Source organism: Colossoma macropomum, unplaced genomic scaffold (genome assembly GCF_904425465.1).
Source record: "Colossoma macropomum unplaced genomic scaffold, Colossoma_macropomum, whole genome shotgun sequence".
In the NCBI taxonomy this organism is placed as follows: Eukaryota; Metazoa; Chordata; class Actinopteri; order Characiformes; family Serrasalmidae; genus Colossoma; species Colossoma macropomum.
Genome location: NW_023494805.1, coordinates 9,021,856 through 9,042,422, shown reverse-complemented (window position 1 = coordinate 9,042,422; position 20,567 = coordinate 9,021,856). Strand labels below are relative to the sequence as shown.

The 20,567-nt window shown below is 37.0% G+C and overlaps 1 protein-coding gene across 3 annotated transcripts; it reads right to left on the bottom strand.

Moving 5' to 3' along the window:
* Positions 1-200: 200 nt before the first annotated feature.
* Positions 201-20,290, bottom strand: LOC118826557 (lactose-binding lectin l-2-like). Of its 3 annotated transcripts, none has more exons than XM_036597561.1 (8): positions 20,238-20,290; positions 20,084-20,145; positions 19,940-19,963; positions 19,815-19,841; positions 19,556-19,689; positions 17,867-18,001; positions 1,290-1,395; positions 201-468 (listed from the first exon to the last, which is right to left on the bottom strand). In XM_036597561.1, the coding sequence occupies exons 2-8, from the start codon at positions 20,133-20,135 to the stop codon at positions 398-400; spliced, it is 549 nt and encodes a 182-aa protein (XP_036453454.1). In that variant the 5' UTR covers positions 20,136-20,145; positions 20,238-20,290; the 3' UTR covers positions 201-397. The 3 variants fall into 3 exon arrangements, with proteins under 3 accessions (XP_036453454.1, XP_036453452.1, XP_036453453.1); XM_036597559.1 differs by lacking the exons at positions 201-468; positions 1,290-1,395 and adding exons at positions 16,060-16,165; positions 17,202-17,310; XM_036597560.1 differs by lacking the exons at positions 201-468; positions 1,290-1,395 and adding exons at positions 16,060-16,165; positions 17,202-17,310 and having other exon boundaries at positions 20,084-20,142; positions 20,238-20,286.
* Positions 20,291-20,567: the final 277 nt, after the last annotated feature.

Here is a 20,567-nt window from a genome sequence, read left to right as displayed (position 1 = left end):
GTTGCAGTTTTAAATTGAATCCTTCAGTCAATAATTCAACTGAAAACCTAACTAGCCTGTTAGCCGGTTAGCTGACAGCTGAGCTGGTCATCCTAGACTAACTTAGATCTCCACATGTGAATCTTAGATCAACTCAGATGTTCAGCACTGTCTCAGTGTGTAAAAATGAACAATAAATCACCAAATACTCTAAATACTGCTCATTTTTCATATGCATCTTTTATTTTCAGTACGATTGATTGATTGATTAATATGATTGGGTGTTTTTTACTTGAATTTGTTCATTTTACTGTAATTATGTAAGAAGCTGTAGATCACCAGCTTCTGGAATTTTAAGACATTTTAATTCTGCCTTGTGTGAAGCTGTAGATAATTTTAATTCTGCCGTGTGTTTCTTTCACTGCAGCCTCTTGACGCAGACAAATGGATACTTCAGGTCGCACGGAATGTCATTCCAGTTCCTCTCATCTGTAGGCAAAGAGAAACAAGGTTTAAAACTAACTGATATAATAATGTTCAGGATTAGGAGAATAAGCAGAACTTAATGAAACACAGTGGTGCTTGGAAGTTTGTGAACCCTTAAGAATGTTCTACAGACAGACTGTGTACAAGTGGAGGAAATTCAAGATCATTGTTATGCTCCCCAGGAGTGGTCAACCAACAAAGATCATGCCAAGAGTAAGGTGTGTAATGGTCTGCGAGGTCACAAAGGAACCCAGGGTAACTTCTAAGTGGCCAATGTTAGCAGTCATGAGTCCACCACCAGGAGAACACTGAACAACAATGGTGTTCATGACACGGTTGCAAGGAGAAAGCTGCTGCTCTTCAAAAAGAACATCGCTGCCCATCTGCAGTTTGCTATAGATCACATGGACAAGCCAGAAGGCTATTGGAACAATGTTTTGTGGACAGATGAGACCAAAATAGATCTTTTTAGTTTAAAGGAGAAGCATTATATTTGGAGAAAAAAAACTGCATTCCAGCATAAAAACCTATCTGTGAAACACGGTGGTGATAGTATCATGATTTGGGCCTGTTTTGCTGCATCTGAACCAGTACAGCTTACCATCATTGATGGAACAATGAATTCTGAATTATACCAGCAAATTATACAAGCACAAAAAGGGAAATGTCAGGACATTTGTCTACTATTAGGACTTGTGTCAAAATCTGATGAAGTTTTAGGTCAAATTTATGCAGAAATCTAGAAAATTCTAAAGGTTTCACAAACTTTCAAGCACCACTGTATCTTCTGTTCTTCTTCTGTTTAAGTTTTAACTGATACTTACGGTCCTCGTTCATGTGCACACAGCACTCTCCTTTGTGATTTGGCTCATTTTTATTCCACTTTCTGTACATAAACATGGTCCCATCAGACCAGAACCAGCTGTTCTTCTACAAAGACAAACAAACATTCACATAAAAAAATTACACTAAACTTTAAGATTTTTAAAAGTACCAAACTAGATATTTCGGTAACACTTTCTATGAATGTCATGTTTGTAAGCATTTATAAACACATTCGTAACATGTTATAATACATTCAAAAGGCATCATAAACATGGCTAGAAATATTTATAAAAATGCATTACACATTATAGCCATGCTTATTATGCATTATGAATTGTTAACATAATGCGTAATAAGTACTTTTCATAACAAATTATAAGAGCTCATAAGTGGTATTTGTGCGCTCTAAGTAAAGTGAAGCATACCGTACTAAAGCCTCTTCCAGTGAGGCTTCAAGTTGAAGTATTTACTGAATAATTTACTGAAACACTAAAACATACACAATAAAGCACATTACAGGCTTCAAATGTCAGAGTTTAAACTAGTGCTGCCATCAGTGTTTTACCCAATGTGGGAAGGGTAATGTACACCACTGTTAGCTTGGCCCTAACTTAACACTGCTTATAATGCATTATAATAACAATTCATAATGTATAATAAACATAGCTATAAAGTGTAATTCAGTGTAATTCATTTTTATAAATATTTATGACCATGTTTATAATGCCTTATGAATGCATTATAACATGTTATAAATGTGTTTATAGATGCTTACAAACGTGACATTCATAGAAAGTGTTACCGATTTTTCTTTAGTGAAGGTATTTACACATGCCCTTTGCTGAGATATTGAGAATGACAGCATGTGAAACATCTGAATTTGGTTCATTATCATTTTTTATGTATGCCTAAATGCACTTATTTTCAGGCTAAACTCAGAAGGACATTAACATTGTTGGATTAGTATTACAGAGAAATAACACTCTTTTTTTATATTTTACTGTTCTTTTGGACAACATACATCATAAAATATCCGTTTGAAATATCTGTTCAATTTAAACATGCGTCCAATCACAATATAGTTTTGATAAATTATCTGCTGATACAGACATCAAATCCAATATTATTATGCATCTCCAACTGCTACACAATTGCCTTTGATAATATTTTTACTCTATTCATTCATTTTTATTAGTTATTATTTTATTAGTTTTATTAGTTACTTTTGTCTCCACTGCAATATCATCTTCTGTTTCTTACCATGTAGGATTCTCGCTGGGGTCGTAATAACGGATGAGAGCTTTCACCATCTGATATTCACTTTCACTGTGTACTGAGACCAGGTTAGCACCCCGATTCAGACAATAAGCCTGGAAAGACAGTGAAGATCTGCAGTTATTACTGGATTACTGATAAAATACAAAACAGAGAACGTCTATTCAAATTGCTGTCTAGTCCAGGACTGGGATTATTCCCTATCTGGGAAACCAGCCCATAATTTATAAACAGCATAATACAACCCCATTTTCAAAAAAGTTGGGATGCTGTGAAAAATGAGAATAAAAACAAAATGCAATAATGTACAATTCATTCAAACCTTACATTTAATTGAAAATCATACAAAGACAACATATCAAATTTTAAAACTGGGTTAGAATTTTTTTTTAATTTGATGCCAGCAACAGGTTTCAAAAAAGTTGGGACAGGGGCAACAAAAGACTGGTAAAGTTGTGTAATGCTGAAAAAAAAAAACACCTGGTGGAACATCTCACAACTATGTAGGTTGATTGGCAACAGGTCAGTAACATGATTGGGTATAAAAAAGGGCATCTCAGAGAGGCTGAATCTTTCAGAACTTAAGATGGGGAGCGGTTCACCACTCTGTGAAAGCTTTTGCAGTAAAATGATATTTGTCAGAGTGAAAGAGCAAACAACTTGGGGATTTTGTCATTTACAGTACATAATATTAATAAAAGATTCAGAAAATCTGGATAAATTATTAAAATATTTCACTTCCAAAACTACAGTAATTGGTCTTCTCAGTTCCCAAACGCTTGCAGTGTTGTTAAAAGAAGAGGTGTTGCAACACAGTGGTAAACATGTCCCCGTCCCAACTTTTTTGAAATGTGTTGCTGGCATTAGATTTAAAATGAGCATATATTTAAAAAAAACAATAGAATTTCTCAGTTTGAACATTTGATATGTTGTCTTTGTACTATTTCAATTAAAAATAGGGCTTGAATGAATTGTATCATTGCATTTTGTTTTTTATTTTATTTTTCATTTCATTTTTTGGAAATGGGCTTGTATACATTGTACATCAAATCCTAAAATTATAGATTTTCCATTTGACCATGAAAGCTGTGCTGTACACTGTAGGTCATACTGAATGGAGTACACAGTTAGCTGTCAGTTTCAGTCTAGACGCTTATGGTACTATTTAATTCCTGATTGTGCTTCTCTATAAGGGTCGTGCTCATCTGTCTGAGTTTACCTCAGCAGAGGCCCAGTCCAGTTTTTGACCAAAGTAGCTGAAGGAGCGTCCATTGAACCTCACCCAGCTGTATGGAAAGTTGTGGATACCTGAATACCTCAGAAATGCCTTATTTTGTGGCCTCTTGACTTGTTCTGTTTAAGAGAAGCAATAGTTTTAATTTTTCAGAGGCAGTTGATTCGTTATTACAACTTGATTTTAGGTTTTAAATCAGAAAAGTGAAGCAGAGTGATTTTCTTTGACCTGAGCAGTTCTTTACCTTTAATTAATGCATTAAAATCAGCCTCTAGAAAAACAGATAGAGAATGACGTTAATACAAAAGCTGTATTAAAAATGGTTTTATATTTGAAGGATATCCTGAAGAGCTGAACTGCCATCATTACCTGATACAAGTTTTTTCCCCAAATCTGAGACAAGAGAAAAAAATTGTCATCCTCAATCACATAATAATCATGCAGGCTGTCACTTTATATTATATGTGGTGCCTTTATCTGCATTATCCTGTTAGGAAACAGGTGAAACGTACCAGAAGCTGATGCAGCCACGAAGAGAACAAACAGCAATATCCCACGAACCATAATGGCTCTTCTTCAGCAGATAAAAGAAAGGTCTGAGGTAAGTAAGTGAAGTATAAAGTGTTAAATACCAATAAAGCTAAATTTTCAGCAATGTTTTCGTACCTGCAGGTAGCTCTTTATGTAGATGAAGATGAGGAACCTCTTGTGATTTGGTGATTAGATGTCCTGCTGTGGAGAAAGTGCTGTAGTTTTATACTCTTGGAAAAGTGCTGGACTCCCTTCAGAAACCCCAGATCCCACCCACCTCTTCTTGTTGGAGGCAATGCTGATTGAAACATGATTTTTATTGGCAACCATCCAGCTACACGTTCTCCATCTTGTTTGCTCTTGTTGCTGCCAGCCAGATTGATGTTTATTAGATTTACAGATGTCGTGAATTCACTGGTAACCACGCTATACATACACAGCCTTAAAAACACAAAATATTTTGATGCACTGTATCCTTATGAGCTAAGGCTACAAGACCAAATGTCAGAACTATGACAAGAATGGAAATAAAGTATTTTTTCTGAATAAAATGTTAACATCATCATAACTGGTAAAGAGAGCATTCTGTATGATGCTTACTTTACTATTTAAAAACATATTTGTGCTAAAGATGCTTTTGGACAACCCAGTGATGCTTTGTAAATATTTTATTGTGAGTAAAAGTTTTATATAGATTTCTGCACAGATTTAAAAAAAATGTGTTTCAGCCAATTGAACAGGCCAGATGTGTTGGCCACTGGATAAGCTAACTAGGCTAGAGGAGCCGGTTAGCAACTAAACCATGGAACGGGTTTAATTTCAGCTTTCTGTCCCTTCAACACCACCTACTCGACTCGGCTTCCTCAGATTTGACTCATTGGCATGTAAACTTGTGTCCGTGTTCTATGAGTCAGGATTGGACCAGTTTAGTTTGCCTTTTAACATTTAGCAGTTGTTACTAGATGGTTTAGCATTTATTCCATGGTGGATTGAAAATCATGTACTGATTTCATTTATTTAGTGATCATGTAAGTGAACTGAACGTATTTGATTATTTGATTGGCGGCACAATAACGCTGTAACCGTAAAATCAATCAGCAAATAGCTACGCCATTGAATCTTCCACCAAACTGTTCTGTGGACCTGAACACTGTTAGCTAACGTTGTTCAGAGAATCACTCTGAGCACGGTTTGTATGTGTTCCATGTTGAACTGTGTCGGTGTGGAAATGCCACTAGAATGGTTCCTCTCTGTGCTCAGAGCCATTCGGCCCCACAGTGGAAAAGAGGCCTGATTCACTTGCTGATGGTTTAACAGCTGTTAATCTAATATCAGTACTTAGGTAACATTTTGAGTGGTACTTTGTAGATGATTAATAAACTTTCAGCAGAGTATCAACACCACATCAACAACACATCAGTGAAGTAGCAGTACTGCAGCATCTGAATACACTGAAGTAAATATCTTGTAGATGCTCTGTTGATACATTATGTATCACTGTTAATATGCTACATGAAATGGACTTAATATGTTACTTCCATTAAGCAAAACCTAACCTTACCCAACCTCATCCAAACCAGGGTACACTGGCCCTCATCCTAATCTTAACCTCAACCCTAAACCCTAATCTTAACCCTAACCTTAACCAAAACCTAATCCGGTTAAGATCCAGGTACAGAATAGCATCAGCAGTGTGTCTATAACAGAGATGGTCTGTATTAGACCTGTTACTTGTTCAGTGACCTCTCAGGTTAAACATCTACAGATATGAACCTGGATCCTCCAAATAAAGTGAAAAACTACTGAATTGAGCAGATTATAAACAAACTGTACTGACACAGTTAAAAGTCTCTTTAAAATGTACTGAATGTATTCACTGCTGCTACATAAGTAAGATGATGTTAAAATGTCTGTTGAGTGTTTATTTCTTCTAAAAAGCACCACTCAAAATAAAATGTCGCCTTGATTTAATGCAAGATGACAATGATTCACCACGCAGGGCTAAAGTCAACAACAAGGTGGCTCAAACAGAAGAAATTCCATAGTTCAGAATAAACCTCAATGTATCAGTTTTAGAAGAGCAAAGCTCCAGTGATTTATGTTTAAGGATGGGAAACATATTCAGTAACTGCCCAAAGGTAAGTAAAGTTTTTTTCTGCTTTTCATTCTTTAGCAATTTTACTGACCATCTCACATTTTATGTTACATACAGTACAATGACTTGCTTTATTCAGGGCCTGGAGAAAATAGGATCAGTGCTGAAGGTGAACTCTCTAGGAGCAAGAACCCTGAGGAGGAACCAGGACCAGGATTATTATTATCCAGTGGCTGCTGTGAATTTCAGTGGAATTGCTTCATTACCTTTCTGAACTTGTAGATCATTAAACTTAGACCATCAACTCCCTTTTTATCTATACTAATGTTTATGGAGCTCTCTTATCAGTTCTTGCAAATTTCATGTTAAGTAATTTACTCCTGAGATATCACTGGTAAAGTTGACAGAAAAGTTGCATAACCCAGTTAAAGTGTCCGTGATGACAAAAAGTGCACCCAATGAAAATGTGTCTATTAAACGTTTATGGATGTTTGATCATCACTTTAAACATACTGATGTATAAAGTTGATCTACAGAAATAAAACAATAACATTGAAAAAAAAAATGCACTCATTTGTAGTGTTAAAATCACACAAACAGAAATGCAGCTTCACACCAATCACACCTTTAACACTGCTTCAAGTGCCTACATTTAGAATGTGCATCTAAACAGGTACAGATAACCAGAAAATCAGATAGTAATGATCAATTTGTTGTATCAATCAATCAGTATTTTTGAAGTAAAAATTGATGTAAAATGTTGCTTTGTTTCATCTAAACTAAGATTTTGCTTTGGATTGTCTCATCCAAAGTGTTGATTTGAATAAAACAGTTAAATTCCTTCTTACCACATGAAGCATTTATTTATTTTACTTAGTGTTTTACTTTTACAGTGTAACTTGGTTGAAGTGGGTTTGTTGGAGCAGAGAAAACACTAACCAATGAAATCCTTGAGGTTCAATTCAAAATGGCCATTAGGAACTAAAACATTAAAGCTTAAATTGTGCACCTTTGGACAAGTGGAGTCAAAAACCAAAAGGTGCAAAACCAGGAGATACACTATATTGCCAAAAGTATTCACTCACCCATCCAAATCACTGAATTCAGGTGTTTCAATCACTTCCATGGCCACAGGTGTATAAAACCAAGCACCTAGGCCTGCAGACTGCTTCTACAAACATTAGTGAAAGAACGGGTCGCTCTCAGGAGCTCAGTGAATTCCAGCGTGGTGCCATGATAAGATGGCACTGTGCAACAAGTCCAGTCGTGAAATTTCCTCGCTACTAAATATTCCACAGTCAACTGTCAGTGGTATTATAACAAAGTGGAAGTGATTGGGAATGACAGCAACTCAGCCACGAAGTGGTCGGTCACGTAAAATGACAGAGCGGGGTCAGCAGATGCTGAGGCTCATAGCGGGCAGAGGTCACCAACTTTCTGCAGAGTCAATCGCTACAGACCTCCAAACTTCATGTGGCCTTCAGATTAGCTCAAGAACAGCGTAGAGAGCTTCATGGAATGGGTTCCCAACTTTGTGGGAACAGTTTGGGGACGGCCCCTTCCTGTTCCAACATGACTGTGTACCAGTGCACAAAGCAAGGTCCATAAAGACATGGATGAGTGAGTTTGGTGTGGAAGAACTTGACTGGCCTGCACAGAGTCCTGACCTCAACCCGATAGAACACTTTTGGGATGAATTAGAGCAGAGACTGCGAGCCAGGCCTTCTCGTCCAACATCAGTGTCTGACCTCACAAATGCGCTTCTGGAAGAATGGTCAGAAATTCCCATAAACACTCCTAAACCTTGTGGAAAGCCTTCCCAGAAGAGTTGAAGCTGTCATAGCTGCAAAGGGTGGGCCGACATCATATTAAACCCTAAGGATTAAGAATGGGATGTCACTCAAGTTCATATGCGTGTGACGGCAGATGGGCGAATACTTTTGGCAATATAGTGTAAGAAGGCTCAGGATTGCAGACAAGAACAACTAGCAAGGCTTCACCACATCACAGAGAAAACACTGAGTGTAAGTAGACAGATAAAACAGTTCCAACAGTCCAGAGGCGAAGATGATTAGCAGCTATGGAAACCAGTTCGTTTTCCAGGGAAGATGATCTCTGGTGGTAAATATGGGTGTGCAAGGGCCCTATCTGGGTCCTTGCTGTATTTTTAAATACATTTTTTGTTTAGCAGAATCATGCATGTAGTTTTTAAACTCTGTATTTATTGTAGCAATACATTTTTTCAATCAAGATTTATTTGGAAACAAACAGGTTAAAATCTTAAAACATCCAACAGAAAATTGTTCAACGAAGATTTTTTTCTCTGTGATATGCAGGTAGACACAGCCAAGTGAGCTCTTCCATTGGTAGGACTTCAGGAGCTAAACTGAAGGCCTAACCTGTCAGAATAACTAACATAATTATAGGAAGTGGCCAGTATACTTTGACTTCTTGGATCAGAGTAAGGTCTAGAAATCAGACTAAGAAATCCAATAAGGAGAGCTGGATTTTAGCTTAGTAATCAGATTTCTCAGTGCATGTAAACTCGTACTCTGATTTCTTTCGGATTTCTCAGTCTGTGCATGTGCGAAACAGACAGTGGTACCGGAAATAAGCATGCAGCGTTTCCATGAGATGCAGCAAAACACTTTTGGATTGATGCTGAAACCAAATACAAGCTTGACAAAATTAAGAATTTAAATATTCTTCATCTTCTCAATGATGTATGTTCATATTATCAGGTAAAGTGAAACCACTGATGAACTAATAAATGATCTGTATGTGACGGAAACTTTAAACCACCAATGATCCCCAAAGTTAAAATTCATTAATTAGATTTTTCATTAATTCTAGCTTATTTTAAATGCTTCAAAGACAATATATCAAATGTTGAAACTGAGAAATTTTATTATTTCTTGAAAAATATATTCCCGTTTTGAATTTGATGCCAGCAACACATTCCAAAAAAGTTGGGACGGGGGCAACAAAAGGTTGGTAAAGTTGTGTAATGCTTAAAAAAACACCTGGTGGTTAATTGGCAACAGGTCAGTAACATGATTGGGTAGAAAAAAAAACATCTCAGAGAGGCTGAGTCTTTCAGAAGTTAAGATGAGGAGGGGTTCACCAAGTTTGCACAAGCAAATAGTGCAACAATTCAAAAATAACGTTTATCAACATAAAATAGCAAAGAAGTTTTGCTTTTCATCATCTACAGTACATAATAACATTAAAAGAAAGCATACATAAACAGGATCCAGGAATGCTGCCACCTTCTCTGGGCCAAGCTCATTTAAAATGGATTGAGGGGAAGTGGAAAAGTGTCCTGTGGCCCGATGACCCTGACCCTGAACTGATGAGCAGCTGAAATCCTATGTTAAGCGAGAATGGGAAAACATTTCACTTTCAAAACTACAGCAGTCAATCTCCTCAGTTCCCAAACACTTACAGAGGGTTGTTAAAAGAAGACGTGATGAAACAACTTTTTTGGAACGTGTTGTTGGCATCAAATTCAAACTTGGCACGTATTTTTCAAAAAACAATAAAATTTCTCAGCTTTAATATTTGATATGTTGGCTTTGTACTATTTTTAGCGAAATATAGGGTTGAAATGATTTGCACATTGTTGCATTTTGTTTTAATTTACATTTTGCACAGCATCCCAACTTTTTTTGGAAATGGGGTTGTATGTACATTATGTTTAAAATTCTTAAAGATTTTGCATTGTCAAGTTTAATGGCTAGCTATATGGCTCACTGAGGCTGACCTAGCCGAGAGCGAATGCACCCCGATTGAACAATCCTCTTACTGTTCCCTCCTCCCCTTCTGCTGTAAGTGGCTCCCTGTGTAACGTAGGTGTTCTGATGAAATGCCGGTGGAAAATATTCTTTTAAAAAGTTAAACTAATGTAAAAATCTCCTGCTAACATCTTCCATCAACGCTGAATTCAGCATGTAGCCTGTATGAGGGTGTGACACATGACATAGTTTTAATCCCACTCACTGTCTACTCAGCAGGACTTGCTAATCAGCTAATTAACTGGATGAGGCGTGCAAGAGCAGGAAACCTAATACACAGTTGTATGTAAAAGTCTGGGCTCCCCTGGTCAAACGACACATTTCATTGATTTTTGACATTTTTGAAAATGTGTCTCATCAATATTATTAGTATTTCTTAAACATCACCTTATCAGTATTTTTGCAATGATCAACATCTCAAAATGTTGAAAAAACATACCAATTTTAATCAGGTGTGTTCACTTTTTCTCATCACGTTCATTCAAAACACACAAACAGTGTAACAGTCATACAGCTATAAACATCTTTAATTCCACAGCGGCCCAGAAACGGATTTTCCTTTAGTCACCTTTACCTGTGATGTTTCAGGAGTAAATCACGTAACATAATATTTACAGGAGCTGATAAGAGAGCTCCACAAACATTAGCTTAGGTAAATAGAGGGGAATTCATAGCCACGTCTGGGTCAGTTGGCATAAGTTTAATGCTTTATGAGTCTGGAAAGATAACGAAGCAATTCTAAACTGAATTTCATAAGTCATTTGATTATAATTCGAAATCTTGGTTCCTCCCAAGGTTTCTTGTTCCCTGAATAAAAGAAGTAAGAGCATGCAAAAGTGTGGGCACCTGGGCAAATAAATAATAGTGTGTCTTGCCTATATGTATTATATATGATTCTTATTTTAATCTTAGAATTATTACATCCGGGGCTATTGAAAAAAAAAAAAATGTTTGGGGCTACATCCCGATAGCCTGGACCCAGTCACGCCCCTGATTTACGGTCCTTAAAAATGTTCCTTTTCATTGTCGCTTAATTTATGTTGTGTTATCAATGCATCACATTGACATGACACTGATTTCTTTTAGAGCCTGATCTGCTTTTGAAAAATAATGCCAAAGCATCAACATCTAACATCTCACATCATCTAGCATCTCACTTTAACCCCACAACATATCCCTGAACCCGCATCAATGGATGCAGTCTATCCATCCATCCATCCATCCATCATCTAAACCACTTATCCTTCTGGGTTGCGGTGGGATGCAGTCTAGTCCAAGATTTTAGCACAGGATGCATCTTTCAGGTTTTCCTCTAAACTACAAAAACAATAATTAAAGAAAAACTCCCAGACAATTTCCATCTTTGGTTGGCCATAGTGTCCAAAAAATCCTTGTCCTGATTATTATCAGAGTTGGGAAAAAATACTTGAAAAATTGATAAGCCAAACAGGAAAAACATTGTTCCTTGCTGTACCTGTCCAGGGTGTATGTTGCCTTCCGCCCAATGACAGCTGTGATAGGCTCCAGCATCCCACCGCGACCCAGAAGGATAAGCGATTTAGATGATGTGTGTGTGTGTTCCTTGCTGTTACTGGTTTCTCAGTTTTCTTCATATAATTCCTTTATTAATATGTTTCATGAAAAATTTACTTACTTTAATGAAGTTGCAAAATTCTTTATTATTAAAGTATTATTTTGGCCCCCTTCACTTGCTTCAGTCCACGGTTGTTCCCATAATCACACTACTGTCTCACAAACTAAGCAAACAATTTACCATATCCCAATCTGAGGAGGTATGAATTAATGCTAATACATCATTGTCCTCTGGTGTCTTTTTATGGAATTGCAATTCAATCCATTTATTCACTAAGACTGTCTTCTATGAGGTGATTTCTCCATCTGAAAGATATCATTAAAATTATCTTCCTTTTATCAACAAATATTAACCAATATTACTTTACTGAAAGCATATTTTTTGTCACATAATACTCCAGATTGGGACAATAGCTATGTCCTCTCTCAGGCCCAGAGCTCATCTGGCCATGGTCAGTCCAGACCAACACTCACAGCTTTAATCTCTATAATTGGACAACCCCACCAGCCAGAGGAGGACTGGCTGTCCCCTGGTCTCCTTGATTTTAAGAACAGTTGTTTTATTGTCTCGGAAAGTAAAGATGTCCTGTTCTGAATGCAGGAAAAGTGACGTCACAGAGGTCATCTCTCACACTGACCCTCATAGATTCCACATGCAATACCATCGCAACGGCATGGCAATACCTTAGCAGCCACCTAGGGTGATGTAGAAACAGCCTAGCAACACCTTAGCAACCACCTGGGCTAGCACAGCAATGGCTTAGCTACAGCTTAGCCCACCTACAATAACATAGGAATGGCTTAGCAACCACCTGGCACACCCTAACGACGGCCTAGTGTTTTTTGGGTGCCTCACTGAAGAGGGAAAACCAGCATTAACCCAGAACAGCAGGATCTCATGAATGCATGTTTTTGACCTGTTTCACTTATATTTTTAAGAATCTATGAAGTAAAAGATTCAAACAGAACCTGCATTAGTACACAAATCCACGGCATGAGTCATTGTTCCTCTCAGAACAAAACTATGTATCTCCATTTTTTCCACTTTTCATTTTTTATTGAGTTTAAAAATGAAAATACCTGTGTCAGAATGGTCCAAAATGATTTGTAATAAGGTCTTGGTACATTAACTTGCACTGAAAGTGAAGAACATTTTTGTTCTTTGCCTGTAAAGTTTGGAGATAAGAACTTTTGTTGGACATCAATGATATACTGTTTACTGATGAGAAATGGTCACTCAGTTTGAGAAGATATACAACGATGCCACAACATTACGTTCCCCAAAATCAATTGTTGTCCTCTATATTTCAAGTATTTTAAGTATTTATGACAAGTCAGTCTGTATCTAAAACAGTCTGGTGAAGTTTTCATTCTAGTTTAAATTTATTCATGGATGAAAAATCACACAGTGAGAGCTCTCAGAATGAAAAAGTTCCATCTGCATTTAATCCATCCAGACAGAGGATAATTTAAGACATTCTATACCACCAAATCAGAAAATGTTGGGATGATATGTATGTATGCATGTATGTAAAATTTAAACTGAAAACAGTGATTTTTAAGTTATTTTTAACCTGTATTACATTGAAAACAACACATCAGCATATTATTTGATGTGTTACTTCATGAATTATACTGTATTTTTTAACAAACACATTTCAATTTTAGTTCTTGCAACACATTTCCAAACAGTTGGGACAGTAATGAATTTACCACCTGTAATGTTGTAATGTTGCCATTCATTTTTTTCAACACTTATAAGATGTTCAGGAAGACACCAAGTGATGAAGTGTCTCAGGTGTAATTCTGTCTGATTCTTTCTGCAAAGTTTTAAGGTGTGCAACAGTTCGGGATCTTCGTTGTTGCATTTTGCATTTTTAAAATGCGCCACACATTCGCTACTGGGGACAGGTCAGGACTGCAGGTAGGCCAGTCCAGCACTTGCACCCTCTTCTGGATGGTACTTTTCATCCTTGTCCACTCAGCACTGATGGCTTCAAACAGTTGAAAAGCAGTGCCAAACTAGTTTGTGTTTAATATGAAACCAAATATTCTCTATAGGGTTTAAATCTGGACTCTGACCAGCCCAAAACCATCAGTAAAAACCATCAGTATTTTAGGGTTGGCCCAATTTTTTTTTTGTTGTTGTTTTTGTGTGGAAGTGTCCGCCCTTACACTCATAACAGTCACAATCATGGCATGACCTGGATGGTCTTTTTCGTTTTTTGTCCAGACCACACTGTGTTAATTTCTCACAAAAAAAGATGTGAAATACAGATTCGTCCACGATACACGTTTCCACTGTGTGATGATCCGTTCAAGGTGCCTCTGAGCCCAGATAAGTCAACTGCAACTAATATAAGGCTTCCTTTTGGCACAGTAAAGTTTTACCTGGCATTTGTTGATGCACCTACATGTTTGTGGTTGTACCATTTATAGATTAATGACCGTTCTTGATGCAGGGCCATCTGAGGGATCAGAGAGCACAGTTATTCAGCTCAGGCTTGCACCCTCACCCTTTACCACTGAATTTTCTCCAGATTCTTTAAATCTTAGTTATGTTTTGCACCATAGAGGGTATAATATCCAAATCCCTTTCTATCTTTCTTTGAGGAGCATTGTTTCCAGACATTTCAATAACTTTCTCACACATTTGTTGGCAAACTTGTGATCCTTGGCCTTTCACCTTTCATGGGCTTGCTAAAGGACTAGGCCGTTCCTGGACTGCTTTTGTACCAAATCGTAATTACTATCACCTGCAGGAAATGACATCATTATTTAATTATTTTACCTCATTACTAACCCTAAATAGCAAACCATCCCGACGTTTTATGGAATGTTTTGCATGCCTGAATGGCAGGAATGGATGTATATTTACAAACTGAATGATCACAAAAAAACATGAAATATCTTGTGTTCATACTGTCTGCAATGAAATACAAGTCAAAATACATCTTAGAAAACAATGCTTTCTTTTTGTATTTGCATTTTACACACTGTCCTAACCTTTTTCTAATTTGGGGTTGTACAATTTTAATATTCAGAAATCAAAAATATGTCAAGTAAATCACTTAAACTGTTAAACTATTAAAGTTGACTATAATATAGTTTTGAAAATGACTTCTTTGATAGAAAATATTTCAAAACAGCAGTGAATGCTGAGGAAATCTTATAATTCTAAGCAAGACCATGATACAGCAGTGCTGAAACCCATACTCTATAAGTAGCTTCTGTTTATCCAAATAGCCTTTAATACTGTAATAATACTGTGTTTAGTCCATATTGGATTTGCAGTGTTATGTTAGTGTCAAGCTGAAGGCAGTGTGTGTAAATTTTTTTTTAGACTGGACATAATGCTACTTATGGCAGTTGTAACCTGAAAGTGGATGCCTGAAGCTTCTGAAAGACTTTTAAAGGGGAACTGATTAAGTGTGGAGACACCATCAGACAGATTTCTTTGCAGTGGTGGTGACAGGAAGCAGATGTGGTGATATCTACAGCACAAATATATCCCTTTTAATTAGCCAAAGCCACCAGTCTTCTGAATTTTTATGCATAATGTTGGTGATAGTGGTCAAAAAATGTAAAAGAAGTTTAATTTTGGCAGTATTTTGTCTCATGGAAATTATATTTTAAGCTAAAAGTTTCTTTCAAAACTGTTATAAAAACATCTAAGGCATCAGGCAGCACATTTGTAACCATTTCATGTAATAACTTTCTGTGAGGGAGCTTTCAGAGGCATTAAACTCTTGAGACATCTGGTTCCTATCACCACCACTGTGAACAACTTTGACTCTAGAAGGAAGCTTTTCACATCAAACCACTCTGAATGACTTTGTTTACATCTTAACCATTTAATCATGCAGAGATTTTTCAAAATTGGTTGGATTCCCCTTAAACTCACATACCTTATATGTTGCAGTTTTGCACTGAATCCTTCAGTCAATAATTCAACTGAAAACCTAACTAGCCCGATAGCCGGTTAGTTGACAGCTGAGCTGGTCATCCTAGACTGAGTTAGATCTCTGCATGTGAACCTCAAAAGATCAACTCAGATGTTCAGCACTGTCTCAGTATGTAAAAATGAGCATTAAATCACCAAATACTCTAAATAGTTAAATACTCTTTATTTTCAGTATGATTGATTCATTGATTAATATGATTGGGAGTTTTTACTTGAATTTGTTCATTTTACTGTAATTATGTAAAAAGCTGTAGATTACCAGCTTCTGTAATTTTAAGGCATTTTAATTCTGCCGTGTGTTTCTTGGCTTCCAGAGTTTCACTCCAGCCTCTTGACGCAGACAAATGGATACTTCAGGTCGCACGGAATGTCATTCCAGTTCTTCTCAGCTGTAGGCAAAGAGAAACAAGGTGTAAAACTAATTGATATAATAATGTTCAGGATTAGGAGAATAAGCAGAACTTAATGAAGCACAGTTTCAGTGCTTGAAAGTTTGTGAACCCTTAAGAATTTTCTACATTTCTGCATAGTAGTAGATAAAGAGAACCAACTCAAACAAATCAGACAAAAATATTGAGGAAAATGGTCCAATATTATGTATCTGTGAGCGGCAAAAGTATGTGAACCTTTAAGATTAGCAGATAATTGAAGGAAATTAGAGTCGGGTGTTTTCAACCAATGGGATGGCAATCAGGTGTGAGTGACCACCCTGTTTAATTTAAAGACAGACTGTGTACAAATGGAGGAAATTCAACACCATCGTTATGCTCCCCAGGACTGGTCGACCAACAAAGATCACACCAAGAGCAAGGCATGTAATGGTCTGCGAGGTCACAAAGGAATGCAGGGTAACTTCTAAGCAACTACAGGCCTGTCTCACAGTGGCTAATGTTAACGGTCATGAGTCCACCATCAGGAGAACACTGAACAACAATGGTGTGCACGGCACAGTTACAAGGAGAAAGCCGGTGCGCTCTAATAAGAACATCGCTGCCCGTCTGCAGTTTGCTAAAGATCACATGGACAAGCCAGAGGGCTATTGGAACAATGTTTTGTGGACGGATGAGACCAAAATAGATCTTTTTCGTGAGAATGAGAAGTATTATGTTTGGAGAAAGGAAAAAACTGCTTTCCTTAGCCCATCTGTGAAACGCGGTGGTGGTAGTATCATGGTTTGAGCCTGTTTCGCTGCATCTAAGCCAGGATGGCTTGCCATCATTGATGGAACAACGAACTCTGAATTATACCAGCAAATTTTAAAGGAAATTTTAGGACATTTGTCTACTATTAGGACTTGTGTGGAAATCTGATGAAGTTTTAGGTCAAATTTATGCAGAAATCTAGAAAATTCTAAAGGTTTCACAAACTTTCAAGCACCACTGTATCTTCTGTTCTTCTTCTGTTTAAGTTTTAACTGATACTTACAGCTCCAGTTCATGTGCACACAGCACTCTCCATTGTTATGGTTTGGCTCATTTCTATTCCACCTGCTGTACACAAATCTGGAGCCATCAGACCAGATCCAGCTGTTCCTCTACAGAGACAAACGGACATTCACATAAAAAAAATGCACTAAATTTGAAGTTTTTTAAAGTATCAGACTACATATTTTAGTGAAGATATTTACACGTGCCCTTTGCTGAAATATTGGGAATGAAAGCATGTGAAACATCTGAATTTGGTTTATTATAATTTTTATTGTATGCCAAAATGCACTTATTTGTGGGCTAAATTCAGAAAATATATCAGAAAGACATTAACATTGTTCAATTAGCATTACAGAGGAATAACACTTATTTTGTGGGGTTACAAATGCAGTGAAGTTCACTTTTAGTGAACTCTCATATTTTACTGCTCTTTTGGAGCAAAATAAATACATCAACAATATGAGTTTGAAATATCTGTTAAATCTAAACATGTGTCTGATGACAATATTTTTTGATAAATTATCTGCTGATACAGATCCAATATTATTATGCATCTCCATCTACTACCCAAAGACCTATGATATTATTGTATCTCTATTCATTAATGTTTCATTAGTTGCAGGTACTTTTATCTCCTCTGCAGGACCACGTCCTGTTTCTTACCTTCTGACAGTTGGAGAGGCCGAGCCATGTAGGATTCTCTTTGAGGTCGTGAGCACGGACGAGAGCCTTCACCATCTGATATTCATTTTCACTGTGTATTGAGACCAGGTTAGCGCCCTGAGTCAGACAGTAAGCCTGGAAAGACAGTGAAGATCTGTAGTTATTACTGGATTACTGATAAAATACAAAACAGATAATATCTATTCAGAATTCTGTCTAGTCCAGGACTGGGATTAATCCCTATCTAAGAAACCAGTCCAGAATTTGTAAACAAAACAATATAAGCCCATTTTCAAAAAAGTTGGGATGCTGTGAAAAATGAAACTAAAAACAAAATGCAATGGTGTACAAATCATTTAAACCTTATATGTAATTGAAAATAGTACAAAGACAACATAATAAAATGTTAAAACAGAACAATCTTTTTGTTGGACAAAATATATGCCCTTTTGAATTTGATGCCAGCAACAGGTTTCAAAAAAGTTGGGACAGGGGCAACAAAAGACTGGTAAAGTTGTGTAATGCTGAAAACCTGGTGGAACATCTCACAACTAAGAAGGTTGTTTGGCAACAGGTCAGTAACATGATTGGGTAGAAAAAGAACATTTCAGAGCGTCTTTCAGAACTTAAGATGGGGAGGGGTTCACCACTCTGTGAAAGGCTTCGTAGGAAAATAATATTTCTCAGAATAAAATAGCAAAGAACTTGGGGATTTCATCATTTACAGCACATAATATCAATAAAAGATTCAGAGAATCTGGAGAAATCTCTCTTTGGGCCCTCAGGTGGCACTGAATTAAAAATAGACACGACTTTGTAGTGGAAATCACTACATGAGCTCAGGAACACTTCCGAAAGCCACTGACTGTGAACAGACTTCATTGCTGCATCCTCAAATGCAAGTTAAAACTCCACAAAGCCAAGGAGAAACCATATATAAACAGCACCCAGAAACACCACCACCTTCTCTGGGCCTGAGCTCATTTAAGATGTACTGAGGCAATACGATTTTGGAGCAGCATATGCTGCCATCCAGACAATGTCTTTTTCAGGGAAGGCCTTGCTTATTTCAGCAGAACAATGCTAAACCATATTCTTCACATATTACAACAGCATGGCTCCATAGTAAAAGAGTCCAGGTGCTAAAATGACCTGTCTGCAGTCCAGACTTGTCACCATTGAAAATATTTGGTGCATTACCAAATGAAAAATACAACAAAGGAGACCCCGAACTGTTACAGAGTGTTGTTAAAAGAAGAGGTGAGGCAACACAGTGGTAAACATGCCCTCGTTCTAACGTTTTTGAAACGTGTTGCTGGCATCAGATTTAAAATGAAAAAAAATATATATATTTTTAAAAAACAATAAAAATTCTCAGGTAGAACATTTGATATGTTGCCTTTGTACTATTTCAATTAAATACAGGGTTTAAATGAGTTGCATCATTGCATTTTGTTTTTGTTTTTATTTTCATTTCATTTTTTGGAAATGAGGTTGTATAAATTGTACATCAAATCCTAAAATTATAAATTTTCCATTTGACTGTGAGAGCTGTCAGATGTACACTGTAGGTCATATTTAAATGGAGCACACAATTAGCTGTCAGTTTCAGTCTAGTTCCACTTATTGTACTATTTAATTCCTGATTGGGCTTCTCTTTAAGGGTCGTGCTCATCTGTCTGAGTTTACCTCAGCAGAGGCCCAGTCCACTGCTATACTAAAGTAGTTGAAGCAGCGTCCATCAAACTTCACCCAGCCATATGGACAGTTGGGGATACATGAGTACCTCTTAGATGCTTTATTTTGTGGGCTGTTGACTTGTTCTGTTTAAGAGAAGCAACATTTTACATTTTTCAGAGGCAGTTGATTCGTTATTACAACTTGATTTTAGGTTTTAAGTCAGAAATGTGAAGCAGAGTGATTTTCTTTGACCTGAGCAGTTCTTTACCTTTAATTAATGCATTAAAATCAGCCTCTAGAAAAACAGATAGAGAATGACGTTAATACAAAAGCTGTATTAAAAATGGTTTTATATTTGAAGGATATCCTGAAGAGCTGAACTGCCATCATTACCTGATACAGGTTTTATCCCCAAATCTGAGACAAGAGAAAAAAAATTGTCATCCTCAATCACATAATAATCATGCAGGCTGTCACTTTATATTATATGTGGTGCCTTTATCTGCATTATCCTGTTAGGAAACAGGTGAAACGTACCAGAAGCTGATGCAGCCACGAAGAGAACAAACAGCAATATCCCACGAACCATAATGGCTCTTCTTCAGCAGATAAAAGAAAGGTCTGAGGTAAGTAAGTGAAGTATAAAGTGTTAAATACCAATAAAGGTACATTTTCAGAAATGTGTTCATACCTGCAGGTAGTTCTTTATGTAGATGAAGATGAGGAACCTCTTGTGATTTGGTGATTAGATGTCCTGCTGTGGAGAAAGTGCTGTAGTTTTATACTCTTGGAAAAGTGCTGGACTCCCTTCAGAAACCCCAGATCCCACCCACCTCTTCTTGTTGGAGGCAATGCTGATTGAAACATGATTTTTATTGGCAACCATCCTGTTTCCTTCCAGCTACACGTTCTCCATCTTGTTTGCTCTTGCTGCTACCAGCCAGATTGATGTTTATTAGATTTACAGATGTCGTAAATTCACTGGTAACCATGCTATACATACACAGCCTTAAAAACACAA

Coding starts and splice junctions, on each gene's coding strand:
- LOC118826557 (XM_036597559.1), bottom strand. CDS start 20,135: ATGGTTCGTGGGATATTGCTGTTTGTTCTCTTCGTGGCTGCATCAGCT. Junction 19,964..20,083: donor CGTGGCTGCATCAGCTTCTG/GTACGTTTCACC, acceptor CTCTTGTCTCAG/ATTTGGGGATAAAACCTGTA. Junction 17,311..17,866: donor GCCTCTCCAACTGTCAGAAG/GTAAGAAACAGG, acceptor TTGTCTCTGTAG/AGGAACAGCTGGATCTGGTC.